This window comes from Dipodomys merriami, unplaced genomic scaffold, assembly GCF_024711535.1.
Source record: "Dipodomys merriami isolate MVZ:Mamm:240054 unplaced genomic scaffold, mDipMer1.0.p SCAF_496, whole genome shotgun sequence".
Lineage (NCBI taxonomy): Eukaryota > Metazoa > Chordata > Mammalia > Rodentia > Heteromyidae > Dipodomys > Dipodomys merriami.
The window spans coordinates 132594-151133 of NW_027206064.1; the positions used below are offsets into that span (position 1 = coordinate 132594).

General features: G+C 47.9%; 1 protein-coding gene across 1 annotated transcript in view; it reads left to right on the top strand.

Annotated features, from left to right (window-relative positions):
- LOC138809383 (short transient receptor potential channel 7) overlaps positions 1-18540 on the top strand; it is a 119560-nt gene that overhangs the window by 83448 nt on the left and 17572 nt on the right. The window contains exons 6-7 of the mRNA XM_069995897.1: positions 6529-6762; positions 10721-10985. Of these exons, the coding sequence (XP_069851998.1) occupies positions 6529-6762; positions 10721-10985 (499 nt within the window). The remainder of the gene's footprint in view (positions 1-6528; positions 6763-10720; positions 10986-18540) is intronic.

Sequence of the window (18540 nt, forward strand, 5' to 3'; positions counted from 1 at the left end):
AGTCTTGGAATCCTATGCTCGGACACTGTCAAAATAGGCCCTGAACCAACTTCACAGACAGCTGCAAAAGTCTTTTCTCCCATGACAAGATCGGACTCGTAACTGGAGTACTTCACACAGATTTGTTGTTATAAAAAGCCGCAGGCCATCGCCATTCCACAGAGCTACGGAGAACCTGAGGACGCTCACTGACGTCTGGCCTGCTCCTTTCTGAGATGGAGGTTTGGGAAACAGGTGGATGGCTCTGTCCAGGATTCCATACTTCTGACCTTCCCCTCTGGCCACTCAGCCCGTTCTCAGCACAGGTGCTCAGTGGCCCACTGTAAATGCAGCCAGGTCTTGTCCTTCTTTGCCTCAGGACTCCTTCAGAGCTTCCCATGTCCCTCAGCGGTGGCCAGTGTCTTTACAACAGACTGCATCATTACAGCACTCTCGGCACCTGTGATCCCCAGAGCTCCAGCCCTCTCCCACCACTTGCTGTGTTTCAAGGACCCCTCCCCCCAAGGACCTCCTTGCCTCATTGTTTCTAACTCAGAACCTGCCTAGGCTGTGCCCACAGTTAAGACAGTTCTTCCTGCAGGCGTAGCATAGTAGTCTCCCTTACATCCTCAGGGCGTCTGTGTGTGAGTGTATATGTGTGTGTGTGTGTGTCTGTATAGCTAAGAGGCAAACCCAGGGCTTGAATGCTAGGCAGATGGCCTAACAAAGATCCAACCCTTCAAACATCTTGTGAACGTGAGACATTTTTAAACCAATCTATTTAAAACTGCAAGGTGTCACCCGCCACCACTGTTTCCTATTCTCCTCTTGCTCTCCCTCTCCTCTTCCTCTTTGGTGGTCCTGGAGTTTAAACTCGGGGCCTCCTACTTGTTTAGGGTGGTCTTCTACCTCTTACACCAGGCCTCCAACCCTGCCTCTTGCTGCTTATTTGGAGTCGAGCAAATTTTTCTGCTTGGGCTAGCCTCAAATCATGATCCTCCAGATCTCAGCTTACTGAGTAGGTGGGGCTGTAGACGTAAGCCACTGGCACCCAGCTTTACTCCTCTGGCCTAGTAACAGTTGACGCCTCTGACAAGGCCATAAACCCTCCCTCTGCTGTCTTCAATAACATCAACATGTCTAAAGTCATACAAATCTGTAGCAAACTCTAGTGTTTTCTGCCATCCAGTGTTCCCAATGGCCTCTTCTAGTGGCCACTGGGTGAGGCAATTCTCTTACCCACCCTCCTCCTCGCATTGGGCTTGTTGGATTTTCCTCAGCTACAGTTCTCTCCAGGTCCGACCCAATTATTACAAATGTATTATTCTTCCTTTCCTCCATATGCTTTACCCAGTTATGAACAGAATGTTTAGAAAACTCTAGATTGTCAGCCCACAGCATTAAAAGCATGAGCAGAGGAGTTTGAAGCTCAGAGAGACTGACAAGAGGGAGCTGAAGAGCCAGGGGGTCCAGGAGGACACAACTTCAAGGAAGCCGAAGGAGGAGACACACGCAGAGGGAGGAGGGACTTGTCTACTGCTGGGTGCATGCGCTGTGCAGAGCCATCAGCTGTGTCGTTCAGGAGCATGCTAAGTGAACCCAGACACCATCATCCCTTCCAGCCTGGACAATTTCCAACATCAGGTGTCCATCTTTGCCGCCTACATTAAAGCTGCAGCGCTGGGGCAGCTGAGGGGCTCAGTGTCTTCCCCACTGGACAGTGCATCTCCGCAGGCCTTCATCAGCGGACAGTGCAAGGACATTAGTGGCTCTCAGAAAGCCCTCACAGGCTCTCAGGTCAGGAAGCCTCATCTAGGAATAGAAACCTTTGGTGAAAGACTGTCCAGGCCTCAGAAAAAACTGGGCAAGATTTTCATATACAGATGCAGAAGTATTGAAAACTCAGTTGATGGCGTGAGATGTAAATGCCAGTAGCAAAATCCACCTAAAGGCTGGAGAGAGGGACAGCCTGGAGCTGTGTCCTTTGGTCTTTGGTGGTGTGGCCTCTCAGTGTACCTCTCATAACACCTGTACAATATGAGAGTTCAGCTGCTCCCTGGCCCCAGTGCACCCAGGGTTATAAACTCTTGAGGACAGTGCTGAGTGTGAGCTCCAATCTGGCCAAGAGTTATTACTGTAAAATCACATAGGCTGGGTTCTTACTACATTCTTTTGTAGTAAGGTTTCCAAAGGACCCCCAGACAGTTTGCAAACATTTCCTCACTGCCCGCTCACTGCATTTAGAGGCTAAGTATTCAAAGTGAGCCCCAGTCTCTTTAACACCACCTAAAGGAGTTTTCCAGGGTCTGATGGCCTTTCACTAGCATCTTTCACACCCCTTTCCTGACCCTGGACTCTACTGAGCTCCTTAAAATTCCCTCACTTCTATGACAAGTGTCTCCCTTTCACCCACCTGCTGGTTGCTCAACCAAGGTCACCTCCTCCATGAACTCATTCCTTTCACTGAGTCGTCAGATACATGGCTGCCCGGTGCTACACTCACAGGCATGTCTTCATACTGACTCCCTTCTCTCTGTCCCCCACAAACAGCCCTCTGGACATGTTTAATTATAGCATCTGTCACCAGGTAGCACAGTTAGTTGTGGACACACCTATCTCCAGTACAAGATTGGAAAAGGATGTCATAATCTTGGCTATTGTAACCCTGGAATGCTACCTAGCCCAGAGGTAAAAGCCAACCATGTCTGTTCAGTGGCCAACTTCTGCGCCTGGTGGATGACATGGAGTATTAGCCCAGGGGACAGAGAGGGGACTGGACTGCCTTTGTGGCTTTGGACAACTGACTTGTTGCTGCACACATGAGTTCCTTCATCTTTAAGCTGGAGATAATTACAGTCGCTATTTATCAGACTGTTAAGATTCGGTGTATGTCAAGCATTTAGCACAGAGCCTGGCACCTACAAAGTACCAAGTAACTGTAAGCCACTATAATTAGGAAGGAAGAAGAACAAGAGGAGCTTTCTTAAGAAATACCTGTACCTATAACATCATCTTTCTGCTTGGAAAGCAAACAAACTCTGAAAGTATCTGAGGTCCAGATCTCCGCACAGGACCTGCCACTGAGATAGGATTTGGATCTTGAGGCTTGTGGTTCAAAAGCTCTGGGCGTATTTTTCCCTCCTGTGGGTTTACTGAACTCCCTTATGCTGGGACCAGTCTTGAGAAGCTGGCCTGAGGAGAAAGAGGCAGACATGAGGGCCTGGACAGACTATGGGAAGCCCCACTGGCCAGTATGGTACTTCAGTAGCAGAGGACTTTGATGGGAGAGCCCTCCTGAACCCCATGGTGGCCCAGATGAGAACGGAGGCCTTTTCAGCTGTCGGGCTCCATCTCCACGGCAGGCAAGCCATTACTCAGAAGCTTCCCACATCAAGCTACTCCTTTCCCTGGAGGCTTGTTGGCACATCCTAGCCTGACCTCTGCCAGCCAGGCACCTTGTTAATTACCAGTGACCTTGTTCTCTGAGCTCTAGGCTTCCTTACCCCTTTAGCCCTTGGGCTTTAAACACTTATTTGATTGACAGGGTAGAAGCAAAAAAAAAAATTAAAACCTGGGGCTCAGCTCCAATATAAAATCCTAAACTACCCTTGACACCTTGGAAGCATGCGGCCTAATTTTAGTCACTAAAGTACTTAATTTCACACATTTCTTTTTTCATTAAGCATTTCTACAGCTCAACCTCCTGGGCCCATGTTACTTTTACTTGTGGCCTTGAAATAATTTAAATTAGGTTGGGTGAGTTAATATTTAAATCAGCAGACATTTGAGCATGGAGGAAGTGATTTGCAATGCCCAATGAGGTGCTACTCTACCCATCAGAAAAGACAGTTTTTTTGTAAATAATTTGCATTACAGATCACAGAGTTTTTAGTGCTTGAAGTTATTCCAAAACCGCAATGCTTCATTCTACATGTATAAACTCTGAGCTCCACATCAAATCTAGGGACTGACCCAAAGTCACACGGCCAGCAAGTGGCCAAGCTAGAACTTGAACCTAGGGTTTGGGGAATAAAAGCTCATGATCCTAAGTGAAAGCCAGTGGTCCACCCAAAGCCTAGCTTCAAGCAATTCCACTAAGACATTAGAGTTTTGATCTAAGAGAAAGGGACAGCAACAAACATTTTTTTCTAGCCTGTAATGGTTTCTCTAATAACACCTCCAAAACATCTATTTGCATAGGAACAGATGAAAGTATATTTCGGTGTTAAGAAAATTATGAGTTTGCCATATTATCACACAAATTTTGATAGGGTACAGTTGAGAAGTAGTTTTGTTAGGGGAAATAAAAAAAGCATAAGATGGGGGGAAGTCTTGTGAATATATCCACAGTGGCTTTGCCTATTTCCCATCATGGAAACTCCAATTTGATCCTCTGCAAACAAAGCCATGACTCTTCTTTAAATAACTGCTCTCAAATTGCTTTGGCCTTGGAAAGACATTTCCATTCCTTTTATTTGATGGGCCATTTTCAACAGAAAGGGGAAATGCTGATCAAAACCGTTCCTGGGAAGAGTCCCAGAAGAGAGAAAACAAGAAACCAGCTCATCACTCTCAGGTGCCCAGAGGTGAGCCTGTGCCCAAGTTGGCCAAACTCTGGCTATATAGCAATGACCCCATCCTTGCCTGCCTGCTCTCAGTTTCATCACTGACTCCAAGCCTTTTCCAGCAAGGGGATCCTCATAAACTACTGTATTGTAACATGTGCATACGTTAGTGTGTTTGGGCTTGTGGCTTAGGGAAAAGGAAATAAGAAATGAAGCAAATAGATGGCAACTGGAACTGTCTGGGGGCCTACTGGAGACAAATTGGGCCTACTTCTACACGAAGTATACAAGGTATAGAGAAGATCACAAGATTTCAAGGTCTAGCTCTAGAGTCTGGGCCTTTTCTTGTGGCTATATAAGGAATATATTGCAGATCTCTGAAGAGGGAAGTGAATGGGATATGACTCATACTTCATGAGATAAGAAAATGAAAAGGGCAGGATGAATCTGAGAGCCATAAGATGAGGTCCCCTCACGACAGCTGAAGAAGTTAGGGGTGCAAAGGGGAGTCTTGTGCAGTGGAGTCCTGAGAAAAATGAAAGTAGGAGGGGCAGGAAGGCTAGGTTCAGGGGTGTGGTATTCCTAGCACTTGCAGAACTTTCAGTGACTTTACTCTCTACAAAGCAAAAGCTTTGAAGCTCTTGGGTTGTGTGGGGAAGGGTGGGAGAACATAACATAATAGTTATATATTCACCTGTGAAGGGCAAAAGCAAGATGGCTTCAGTGTAAGCATCTCAGTTCTAGTAGAATAGGCACCAAAATATTAGCCCACGCTTGGAAGAGAGGTGGAGACACTAGTATCATTTTGTTTATATACTTCCACGTTAATACTTAACAATGAGGACATGCCTTTAAAACCCAGGACATTATTTTAAGAAAGACAAAAAAAAAATAAATCTAGCTGGGCACTGATATTCATGCTGGTAATTGCAGCTACTCAGGAGGCTGAGACCTGGAAGATCACAATTCGAAGGCAGCGAAGGCAGTAAAGTCCCTGAGACTCCCATCTCCAATGAACCAGCAAAAACCAAAAACCAAAAAACCTCAGGCCAAAGGCATGCTCGAGTAACAGAACACCAGCTGTGAGCAAGCATGCCCAAATGAGAGCCCAAGATCCTAAATTCAAGTCCCAGTACCATCAAGAAACAAAAGAACATCTATCTAGTAACCGCAAAACTAAAGCTCACTGGGGGGGGGGGGGGGGGGGGGGAAATGGAGGGGAAGAAAATAGGAAAATTAGAGGAGCTTTCTCCAGAAATTCCTGGGACCTCTGTTACATGAAGTATATTTAATTTATAACCTGAATGGTTCCTTGAGACTTCTCAGTTCCAAAACTGAAAATGCCAGAAACCATGTTTTCCCAAAAAAAAAAAAAAAAAAAATCAACCAAAGGATGACGGCTGTCTCCTCACTTCCAGAGGGTGAAAATCAGGGGGAAAGAGAGGGAAAGTGGGGTGGGAAGGGGGGAGTGTGAGGTATTCCTGGGTCTCAATCTCTGTGCCATTTTGACCTCAAGTGGTCAATAAATGCTGCCACGGGGGGGGGGGGGGGGGGGGCTGGAGGCTGGGTGGCTCCCACCTGTAATCCTAATCAGGAGGCTGAGATCTAAGGATCATGGTTCAAAACCAGCCCAGGCAGGGAAGTCCCTCCACAAAAAACCGTTAAGTGGAGCTGTGGCTCCAGTGGTAGAGCACCAGCCTGCTGCAAGAAAGCTCAGGGGCAGCGCCCAGGCCCTGAGTTCAAGTCCCCCCCCCAACCCATCCCCACGAAAAGCAAAACCTATGCGGCCAGGGTGACTGAACACCAGGCCTGTTCCCCTCCCCCCTCCCCCCCTCCCCTCCCCCCCTCCCCCCTCCCCCCCCACCTTCCGTCCCCCCTCCCCTCCCCCCTCCCCCCCCCTCCCCTCCCCCCTCCCCTCCCCCCTCCCCCCTCCCCTCCCCCCTCCCCTCCCCCCTCACCCCTCCCCCCCCCTTCCATCCCGCAGGAATGATCTGGTCTGAGTGCAAGGAGATCTGGGCGGAGGGCCCGCGGGAGTACGCGCTGCACCTGTGGAACCTTCTGGACTTCGGCATGCTGTCCGTCTTCGTGGCGTCCTTCACGGCGCGCTTCATGGCCTTCCTCAAAGCCAGCGAGGCCCAGCTGTACGTGGACCGGCACGTGCCGCACGCCACGCTGCGCAACGCCTCGCTTCCGCCGGAAGTGGCCTACTTCACCTACGGTGAGTCCAATGTGCTCCCGCGCATGCGCCAGGCCTGGGCGGAGGCACCGTTTCGCTTACCTCGCTTCCGCCGGAAGTGGCGGCCTGCTTCACCCATGGTTGAGTCGGGCGCAGAGCGTGCCTTGCCTGTGCCGAAGTCACACAGCTTGGCACTTCCGCCGGAAGTGCTCTACTTGGGGCTGGGAGCGCCGCGCTGTGCCTTGCCTAGGCTGAGCCGCAGCTCAGGCACTTCCGCCGGAAGTGACTTCACCCATGGTGAGTGCCACGCTGCGTGGTGCCCCGGGGATCTCTGGGAGTCTGGCCTGGCTGGAGCAGAAGATGGAGGTTCGAAGCCCACCCCTGGCAAGGAAGTGCAGTGATCTCCAGTTAACCACCGAGAAGCCAAGGTGGGCGCTGTGGCTCAAACATCAGAGTGCTGTCCTTGAGTGACAAGCTTAGGGACCGTTCAGAGCCGCGAGTTCAAGTCCCTGTACTGACACACAAACCTTCCTGTGTTAGCAATGGAGGAGCTTTACCAGGGTTTTGTTTTAGAAAGATTCTGCATTTCCATAGGGTTTTCTTTTGCTTTTTTTTTTTTAAAGAGCTCTTTCCTTACTAAAGGAATATCAACACCAAAAGAAATGCTTTTCTTCCTTTAGGAGTTTCGGATCCCCCCTCTTGTTTTGTACAAAGATTAGGCCTGCTTTTATGATCCTGAATTCTCTTCTTGTGGGGAGATAGGTTCTTAAAAGAGAATCCTTCAGTCGTTCAGATCACAAAGACTACCATTTCAGGTAGTAAAATTGAGGTTTGGGGAATAGTTTTTAAAAAAAAGTTATAGCCGCCTGTTACTGAGAACTTACACAGTTCCAGCAACAGCGCAGCCATCTTATACACATAAATTCCGATTCTCTCAATAGCCTGCAAAATTGGTCGTTTCTGTTTCTATTTTATAGCTGCAGAATCTGGTTTTTCATGGCAGGGAATTCCAGTATTATCAGAAATACAAAATTGCTTTCTGTAGCAGAGCACCCTAGCCTGAACTGAACTGAAAACCATGCTAAATAGCTTGGTGGTTAAGTTCTCAGATCTTAGAAAAAGACCCGGATTCAAATCCTAATCTGGTAGCTAATACCTTGTTTGCTTAGCCTTTTGGAAGCACCATTTTCTCCTGTGTAACACAGGGATAATATGCTGAAAAGGTTTGTTTAAACTAACGAGTAAAAGTGTTTTGTTTTCTACCCTGAAAATATTAAGTGATGATTAAATTATAATAATTATTATCAGTACTGCAGTTCTTCTTGCTGTTAAAAAATAAATATGAGAGAGCAAAGGAAAAAAGAAGTAGCAGGGTGTTGGTGGCTCATGCCTGTAATCCTAGCTACTCAAGCTGAGATCTGAGGATCGTGGTTCAAAGCCAGCCTGGGCAGGAAAGTCCATGAGACTCTTATCTCCAATAAACCACTAGAAAACCGGAAGTGGCACTGTGGTTCAAGTGGTAGAGTGCTTGCCTTGAGCTGAAGAGCTCAAGGACAGCGCCTAAGCCCAGAGTTCAAGTCCCATAACCAACCAAAAAAAAAAAAGAGGCTGACATATAGGGTTCACAGTTCAAAGCCAGCCCAGGCAAGAAAGTCTGGGAGACTCTTATCTGCACTTAACCACTAGAAAACCAGAAGTGGTGCTGTGGCTCAAAGTGGGAGAGCGCTAGCCTTGAGTAAAAAGAGCTCAAGGACAGTGCCAGAGCCCTGAGTTCAAGCCCAAAGACTCACAAAAAAAAAAAAAAAAAGGAGTTGGGTGCATAGTATGTATTCATTAACAGCAATTACTATGACCTAAAGGGTTTGGATGTCAAATGTCCCTGTCAGATGAAACCAGATGGATCTTGTAACTTCAGAATCTTTTGGTCAAGTAAAGCAATATCTGTAGACAATTGAGTATGAAATGCAAAAAGTTCAGTATCGATCGTGTTCTCTGTAAATTCGGGCAACCCCTGTGCCTTGAGAAATGGAGAGACAGGCAGTCTGACAAGCCAGCTACTCCCCCTTCTCCCTTACCAGGAGTTGGTTTAGCAATATCAGACTTTTCTTCAAGCAAATTGAGCTCCTGGCCCCACCTCACCCCCACACCTGTGCTACCCAGGCTACCGCAAGCAAAGAGGAACAGCCCTGCTCTTAATGACAAAATTGTCCCCCTGTGACTTTGATTCCTTTATGAATTGTATTAAGTCTCTCTCTGCTCAAAGTATAGCATATTGTCCTTGCTTTTGTGGTTCACCCTTTGCCCTTGGAAATCTTTCAGAGTTCGATTTGTTTTTTTTCTTCCCCCTCCTACGTGGTCCTGTTGTGGAGGGCGAGTGCCCTCTTGTGGACAAACGTTGGTTCCTCCTAACTATAACAACCACTAGGCAAGAGGTGCAGTTTTTCTGCTGGAGAAAAGAGGATGTTTCTCGTGAACACAGCTCCAAGATGAAGTTGCTTTTGTCTCCATCACTTCCAGTGCTCTTATGAGGCAGCCCAAGAAGTATTTCCCACTTAAAGTCCTCACTTGGTCACCGGGATGGGACAAACAGCTCATCTATCAAGAGCAGATTATGGAAGTAGCTTTTCAGTATTACAGCTGAGGTTGGAGATGATCGATGAAAGGTGGCAAATGTGTTATTCAAATGCATTATTTACCCATCCAGGGTGACAGATCTATTAGAAAAGACATAATTTGTCCTCCTTACTTGTCTTTCCAGGGCTTCTGAGTTATGGCCTTGATGAGAACATAAAATCCACAATGTTGTTATAGTTCCAAATGTAATTTCGAATGCCCCACCTGAAATTCTGTGGTCTGGCTTCTCTTACTAAAGGGTTTCTTGCTGGTCTTTACTATAATTATTAAACAAAGTCCAGCTTTGCAGGTAACAAATAAATTCCCTCCTCCCCCCATCTCCTTTGGAGGTGCCAAGAATTGCTATATAATAACCTTTTCTGTTTGCACTTGCTGAGCTCTGAAAAGGACCCCATACCCCAAATCCAATCCTTAAAATGGCAATAATAATATCTACTCTACAGGGCTGTTGTGAAAATTACAGCTAATGTAAGGGTAAGGGCTAATTTAGGTTCCTCAGTGTTTCTCAATTTAAGTTTCACTTAGCATTTCTCAACAGGGACACTATTGGCTTTTTTTTTTCTCCAGCAGGGTAATTTTCATGAAACAGGGAGCATGGCAGGACATCAGGCATCCCTCCTCACCCCCCCCAAGACTAACCACAGACAGCCCCCCAACACACACTTTTCCCAGAAAGGAGGTACTGCCCTCATTGAAGACTCTATGTCCTGGCACATAGCACAGCCTCATGCCCTGCTTGGACAGCAAGGGGAACAATGTTCTGATGGCTGTAGGAATGACCTTGGCAGTCAGTCACTGGTCACCAGAAGCTGAGTTAGCCCAGCTTGGGATCAGACCCTTGTATCCCGGAACAGAGCTGTCCTGACAAACCTGCCTGACTGCTCACCGCTTGTGCGGCCTTGGCTCAATTGGAGAAGAGCAAAATTTCCCATCGCTCGCTTCCCGGGGAGCAAAACCTAATAGAGTTTTCTCAGTGATTCCTACCCCGCTAGGATTTCATTTGTTCTGACTGGTGGTTTCAGAGTCGTGTTACCAGCATTGATCGGCACCTGCTGGGTGCCAGATTGGAATGATGTTAGCCATGACAGATGTGTCTCAGGGAACACAGATCCTGCCCAGCCCGTGGGAGTCATGGAAGACTTCCCGGAAGAGGAGATTCCTGAGCAGAGTCTTAAAGGAGATTGTGAGCTAGAAAGACCTTTCAAGGAGGGAAAGATGTTCCAGAGAGAAGAGTTAGACCATCCCAAGAGCTGTGTCTGGGTATTGGGATTATCCTAAGAAAAAGACCTTAACAAAAGATGCCTTCACTGCTTCTTCTAGAACATGCTCTGACCCCAAGTGAGTAACCCAGCTTGTTTTCTTTCAGCCAGGGACAAGTGGTGGCCTTCAGACCCTCAGATCATATCAGAAGGGCTGTACGCCATCGCTGTGGTCCTGAGCTTCTCGCGCATCGCCTACATCCTGCCAGCCAATGAGAGCTTTGGCCCTCTGCAGATCTCCCTGGGGAGAACTGTGAAAGACATCTTCAAGTTCATGGTCATCTTCATTATGGTGTTCGTGGCCTTCATGATTGGGATGTTCAACCTGTACTCTTACTATCGAGGTGCAAAGTACAACCCAGCGTTTACAACGTGAGTACCCCACCCCCCAGGGCTTGGCTCACTGCCCTCCTTACACACACACACACACACACACACGCACACGCGCACCCACACACACACACACGGATTCTCCAGGCTTCCTGGGAGTTTAGAGGAGTCTCTTGGAGGTAGCTTATTGTATAGCCTATGGTTTCTTTGGTACTTCTCAACAGTAAAGGTATACTTTCTTCAAGGATGGCTTAGAGTTCGGGCTCTGGAGTTGGAAGAGCAAAGGGTGTGGGTTAAATCCTCATTTTGCCACTGGCATGGGAGGTGGTTGTGGGTGTGTTCTTTAGTTCCTTTGAGCCTTTATTTCCTCACCTTGAAAATGGTTCAACAAAAATGCTTGCTCACGGGGATATTGTGAAGATTCAGTGAGCCGGTATAAGTCACAGTAAAATGTTAATAAAAGGAAGGAATTATTGTTGGGCGTAGTAGCAGCAGTATCTTTTTACTGTTATTTTTTGTCTATCATTATTATTATTATTATTATTATTATTACTACTACTACTATGTTGCCTAGGAAACAGAACCCTGGGGAACATTTGCATTCCCATAACTCTGTTAGAGCCAGAAGATTTGCTACAAGGGAAGTAAGACTGGAAGGAAAGGCAAGGAAGCAAGGAAAAGGAGTTGCCAGGGGGCTCACAGGAGAAGTGAGATGGGGGAAAGTGTACATGCCCCGGCCACGTCTGTCAGATTACACAGCCTGGGCCTGGCAGACCTCCCCAGAGAGACTGCACAGCACATCCCATCCCAGGGGTGAAACGGAGAGTTCATCTGTCAGATCATCCTCCTCTGCTCTCGCCAGTGAGATTCATGGACTCGCCTACGTTTCCCAGGTGGGCCTGGGGAAGCCATTTCCAATACGATGGAAGCTGAGTCTGCACGGGGCACAGAGAGCAGCTGTCAGCTCCTGGCTGGGCTAAATGGATACTAGAGTTCCCACCTCATTGGGAAATTCCTTCACAGATACATGGTCATTTATGCCTGAACAGGGTGTTTGCAGACCTAGTCCTTCCCCCGGCCCACCAATTCCAGAACGTCTCCGTGCCTTCAGCAGGCGCCTGCCATCCTCCTCAAAGGAGAACCAAGCACAGCTGGGACCAACAGGGCAAAGATTTCCTGGCATTTGTCCCCAGAAAGCCCTGGGTGGCCTGACATTTACATTTTCTAGCCATTAGAAATGGTTCTGGAAGTTAGGTGCTGGTGACACTCACCTGTAATCCTAGCTACTTGGGAGATTGTAGGATCCCTGGTTCAAGGCCACAGGGCGCAGAAGCGTTTCACTGGACTCTGTGTTCTAAATAGCCAGCAAAAGTAGCACTGGAGGTGTGGCTTAAGTGGTAGAGCAACAGTCTAGCATGCATAAGGTCCTGAGATCAAACCCCTATATAAGGGAGGGAGGGAGGGAGGGAAGGAGGGAGAGGAAGAGGAAGAAAGAAGGATGGAAGGAGAAGAGGAGGAGAGAAGAAGGAAAGGGAGGGAGGGAAAGAGGGAGGGAGGGAAATGGCTCTGAGCAATGTCTACCTCACAGCAGGCCCTTGCTCACCCAGCCTCTGGATTAATCATCACCAAAGGACAATACCGTAGTCTCAGAACTATGTCTGCCCAGCTCAGAACCGTGAAACGCACTGCCTCTAGTCAGGATGCCCCATTGCTGCTGCACCCAGAGGCTGTTTGTGACTTTCAGTACAAAGTAGCAGCAGCCTCTCTTTCCCCAGAGAGTAAGTGCCAGGCTCAGGGCGTTTGAAATGGTGCAAGCAGAGGTGTCGCTGGCAATACTGGCTTTGGGCAAGCTTCCTGTCTCTCTTTTTCATGTGTGGTCTTAAACACAGGCTTAGGCTTCTGCAGTTGTAAGAGCAGAAGGTAGGCAGAGAGGGCTGATCTCACAGAATGTCTGTTATGGTCCAGTTGGAGGAAATAGCATGCAATCCATGCCCGGCTTATCATAAACCTTCAGTAAGAGATGATCGCAGGGATGGCGGGAGATAAAACTACAAGCTGGGCTACTACCTGGGTACTGATTTAGTCCCAGAGGACCCTCTCTAGGCAGCGATGTTAGCTCACTGTCTGCCAGCTCGGGCTGAGCACATTAGGAAGATCAGACTGAAACCCCTGGGCCCCCACGTGCTAGGCACCTGTGAAGAACTTCTATACATGAGGGGTCCGAGCACGGGGGGCCCCGGGCCTGCCAGGACGGGGAAGCACACTGGAGAAAGAGCGAGGTGTTTTTGGCCTTGGCAGTTGCCGAGTTGGGCTGTGTAGCAGTAAACAGGAATTGGATTGAACAAGGAGAAGTCAATAGAGCAATGAAGCGGAAAGAGGAAAGAATGGATTTTTGTAAATGTCATCTTTTACCTTTTGACTGCTCCCTGAAGCGTGCCACCCCCAAGAGATCTTCTCTAATAACAATAATTTTTTTTTAAGTCAAGTGGGAAGAAATGAGCTTTGTACCTGTGGGGAGGAGGCTCTAGGCTGTGCTGAGTGCTCATGGTGAAGGGTCATCCACACTTCTCAGGTGCAGCCAGCCACCCCCTCCCCCCCCCCCCGCCCCAGTCTCCTCCTCGCCCGCTCACAAGCACACAATGCCCCCTGTCTATGGAAGGGGGAGACAGGGCTCCTCTGGTCTATTTCTAAGGGACTCAAGATTCCATCCTAGCCCGGCGCTGGTGGCTCACTTCTGTAATCCTAGCTATTCAGGAGGCTGAGATCTGAGGATCGCATCTGTAAGATTCCTATATCCAATTAACACCAGAAAACTGGAAGTGGAGCTGTAACTCAAAGTGGTAGAGCACTAGCCTTGAGCAAAAAAGCTCAAGGATAGCAACTAGGCCCTGAGTTCAAGCCCCATGATTGACAAAAAGAAAAAAAGAAAGAGAGGGGGGGTGGAAGGGAGGGAGGGAGGGAGGGAGGGCAAGAAAGAACGGAAGGAAGGAAGGAAGGACTCCATCGATGGGAGAGAAATTTGGGTTGGAACACATTGTAGGAATCACCTCACCTCCATTTTGAAAACCAAACTCTCAAATCGACTCCTGCCTTATTACAAGGAAATCAGATTGAGGAGCCCAGAAGGAGTTTTCTTAAAAAAGCCCTGCCCACCCTGGCATGGATTTCCAGGCCAGTTCACAAAAGCCAGCCCCACAGGATTCCCACCAAGCGAGAGCTCCAGCCTGTAGCAGAAAAGCACGGCACACATAGAGACAAAGGAAAAGCAAAGGAGAATCGATCTCTGTCAGCTTCAGCACCAAATCCTCCATCAATCCTGCCCTTATCCCCAAGGGCGATTCAGTTCCCATTTCCTCCATCCAGCAGACCGCATGGAAGGGTCAAGAAGAAAATGAATGGGTTAAACTCATCCCATGTGAACAGTGGTCTCAAACAAGACCAGAATCACTTGGGAGAGCAGTGAATTTCAGGATTCCCGGACTCCACCTCTGAACATCTAATTATGGTAGTTCCAGGATAAGGCCCAGAAAACTACATTAACAACACTGTTGTGAGATTCTCATGCAGTTAGCGATAGAACCACAGGATCAGATATATCCATCTGAGCCTGACACTGGTGGCTACCAAGGAGGCCGAGATGTGAGGATCAAGGTTCAAAGCCAGCCTGGGCAGAAATATCCATGAGACGCTTATCTCCAATTAACCAGCAAAGAAAGCCAGAAAGTGGAGATGTGGCTCAAATAGTAGAGCACTAACCTTGAGTGAAAATGCCAAGCAGAACATGAAGTGGTGAGTTCAAGACCCAGTACAGCACAGAAAAAAAAGGAAGAAATAAAGAAAAGAAAATGGATCTGATGCAAACTCCTCACGACACCGATGACGTGGAAGACACATACATTGCAGAAGCAAGTGAACCGGTGTCAGACCATGCGGGCTGGTTATTTTAGCACGGGCCTTTAAATAAGCAGCCAGGTGCCACAAGAATGAGCCCCTGAGTCAGATCCTAGTTTCTGAGCAATCCAAGTCGCTGAGCCCCTTTCCACTTTGGAGCCGAGGAGTCTGTCCGAGGTGGTTTGTCACCAGCACTCTGTGACAGGAGCTGGCCCAAAGGGGAGGAGCAGGGACGAGCCCAGGCCCCTGCTGGGTGCGTCTGGACAAGACAAACAGCGCACCTGCTGGTGGCTCGTTATCTCCGAGCCACTTCCCGGAGAAGCTGCAGATGGCCAGAGGGAAAGAAGGTTTGTCTGACCCATTGTATGCTCAGAGTACAAAATCAAAGAAGTCTAACACATGGATGAAGGAGGGAGAGAAATCCCACATGACTACCCATCTTCTTTATGAAAGCCTTTAAGAAAAGTTCTCAGTTCAGACTGTTAGGAAATTTGTTCTCATTGGGAACATACATGTATATGCATATGTATGTATGTGTCGTATGTATTGGAACCTACTTGTATATGTATATACATGTATACATATTTCTACAAAGATACTTATATATGTATGTAAATTCGCATATATTTATGCACCTCTACAAATGTAAGTATACATATATATGAATATATGTGTGCATATATGTATATATACATATGTAATACAGCTATGTGTGTGTATACATAATGTGTGTGTGGCCTCCCCACTTACCTCCAACGGGAGATTAAATACGGGCTCTGTTGCTCACAAGATAACCCCAGCTAACCTTTCCTTATAGGCTGCGGTGGGTGGAGTCAGCTTCATAGCATAGCTGTGTTGACACTTTTCTAATCAAATATATTACCTCTGTGAAGACCTGTCTCACCAGGAATGATTTTAATAGAAGGAGCTTCAGCAGTGCTAGGCCAAATTAGAAGCTTCTGTTTCCCACAACAGTTCATGGAAATTTTCCACACTCCATAAGGGAGGGATTCATATGCTCCCAGAGATGCTGACTCAGCCCCACACTGCTTGTCTGCCTCTCCTTCCCACAATCCTGGAGGACCACTGGTTCTGAACACACACACACACACACACACACGCACACACGCATGCACACACACACCCCTGGCCTAGGATTGCTGTTCCTGGAAGCTGAAGGTGCTCTGACATTGAGTTGAAGGCCCTGAGCAGGCAGTAAGGCATGGGAATAATACCAGCATGCTTGAGCTGCTCCTGGTGACAGGCACAGGTGCCCGCTGTGCGAAGGACAGGCTGGAAGGGTGAGTTGGAGGCTTGCACTTGGCCCAGGCCTGGCGCTGGGAATGGAATCCACAGACAGGTAAAAAGCCAGGTATTCAGCTAATAGTCACAGGAAGCCAGGATGCCTGCTAATGTTCTACAAGAAAGATGGAGGAGCCAGGCAGCAGTAGCTCACGCCTTCCATCCTAGCTACTCAGGAGGCTGAGATCTGAGGCTTGAGAGTCAAAGCCAGTCTAGGCAGGAAAGTCCATGAGGCTCTTATCTCCAATAAACCACCAGAAAACCAGAAGTGGTGCTGTGGCTCAAGTGGTAGAGTGCCCACCTTGAGCTGAAGAGTTCAGGGACAGCGCCCAGGCCCAGAGTTCAAGACCCATGACCCACAAACAAACAAACAAAAAAAAGATGGAGGGAGCTGAGCTAGCTGCACTGGGAGACAGGACAGGATCTGCCGCTTCACACAGGACAGCAACAGGGATGGACAGGAGGTGGATGCTAAGGAAGTAGAACTCAAGGCTCTGCCCATACAGGGGCCCTGACAGTCAGCTAAGGCCAGATGGTGATTAAAAATAATCACAATGAGCTGTTAAATAAGAAGCCAGGGCACAGCAACCCTGTGGCATAGAGGACATTGGCTTGCTGTCATCCCCTGTGCACAGAGAGCGCTGGCCGTGTTTGCTGTAGGAATCGTGGACAGGAAGGAGCCTGCGGGCCCGCAGAGGACAGATGTCCTCCGGGATGCTGGCTAGTGCGGAGGCCTGGGCATCTCTCACAGAAAAGCTCAGAGGGCTGCGGGTGCTCAGCGTATCCTATTACATGTGGGAAGTTACCAACCCTGCTTTCTATCTTGTCAACTGAAAGCAGGCGTCAAGGTGTTTATCAGGCCCATTTGGATAGGGAAGGAGGCCTCACGGCGAAGGATGGGCTCAGTTCAGGCCCAGAGAGGCTAGTTAACTGGACAGGGCCTTCACGTGGCCAAACAAAACTGAGTTTGGATGTTAACTCATTATTTTTGTATCACTCTCTAATAAATGATAAAACATAGATTTCTCCCACCCCTTTCCCAGGCTATCTTAGAATAATTAAACCAATTACAACAGACATTATTCTACTGTCCTATGCTTATATTTTCTCCTCATCTTCATTCATGAAATGAATCATAAAAGCCTAGATGGTTTTAGACTGTAGGAGAGTTGAAATCCCACAGTTTCAAGGCAAGAGAGTTGATATCAGAAAGATGCCCTTTGGACATTCTCCAGCATGAACCTGAGGACGCCATCTTGTTCCCCTTACTGACTACAGACTTCCTGCCTTGGTATCTACTAAACTCCAGTTCTGGAGTGGAAGTAAATTTGAAACTTATTCCTCAAAGAGACAACATAACAGGAAACTGGATTGCCCAGGGGGCCGTGGGAGATGGAAGAAACCAAATTATCAATGGCTGTGAAGGCCTTAGAAAAGTAACAGGTGTTACTGATGGCTAGCTTTATGGAAAGCTACCAATGAGAGTGATTGCTCCCTGTAGAGGCCTTTCCTGTGAGTTGGTTGTAGGTACAAGAGGCCTTCATCCAGATGCTGAAGCCTGTTGTACCTAAGGAAAATAATAATAAACTAATCCAAGTAATAAAATCAATAACATGTATTGTCCAGTTGGCAAGTATCATGATCATCTTACTATGATTTATTTAATCCTCAATGACACCGTAAAGTGGAGATTGTCATTTTCCCAATAAAGAAGAGTTGTGGAGAGGCTAAGTTATTTGTTGACTCTAAATTTAGGGTCCAACGTAGGTTGGCCTGGCTTCTGAAATCTATCAGAACCTGAACAGATATATCAGCAGCCATCAACACTAGGGTCAAGAAACGGAGTCAAAATGTGAACCAGAGATGTACTCATCCATTCACTCATGGAACAGACATTGGATCTGGTGAGCACCTTTTGTGGGGTCAGGTTCTATGCACAGTCTCAGGGTGAAGACACAGTTTCTAACCTCAGTGTGCTCTGTGTGTGTGTGTGTGTGTGTGTGTGTGTGTGTGTGTGTGTGTGTGTGTGTGCCCATGGGCACGCGAGCGTGCGCATATGCCCATGTGCACATACCTTCCATTACTAGGGCTTGAACTCAGAACCTGGGTACTGTGTCTTTGCTCTTTTGCTCAAGGCTGGCATTCCACTAATTGAGCTATTTCCCCACTTGCAGCTTTTTGGTGGCAAAGGAGATAAGAGTCTCACGGACTTTCCTGCACGGGGCTGGCTTCAAACTGCGATCCTCAGATCTCAGCCTCCTGAGTAGCTAGGATGACAGAAGTGAGCCATCAGCCCTGGCTCTTCCAAGGGGTGATTTAGAGGAGAAAGGCCTTGCAAGGCCACGGCAAGAGGAAGTTCAGATGTCCTCAGACATTTGCCCAACACCCTTGACCCTCCTCAAGC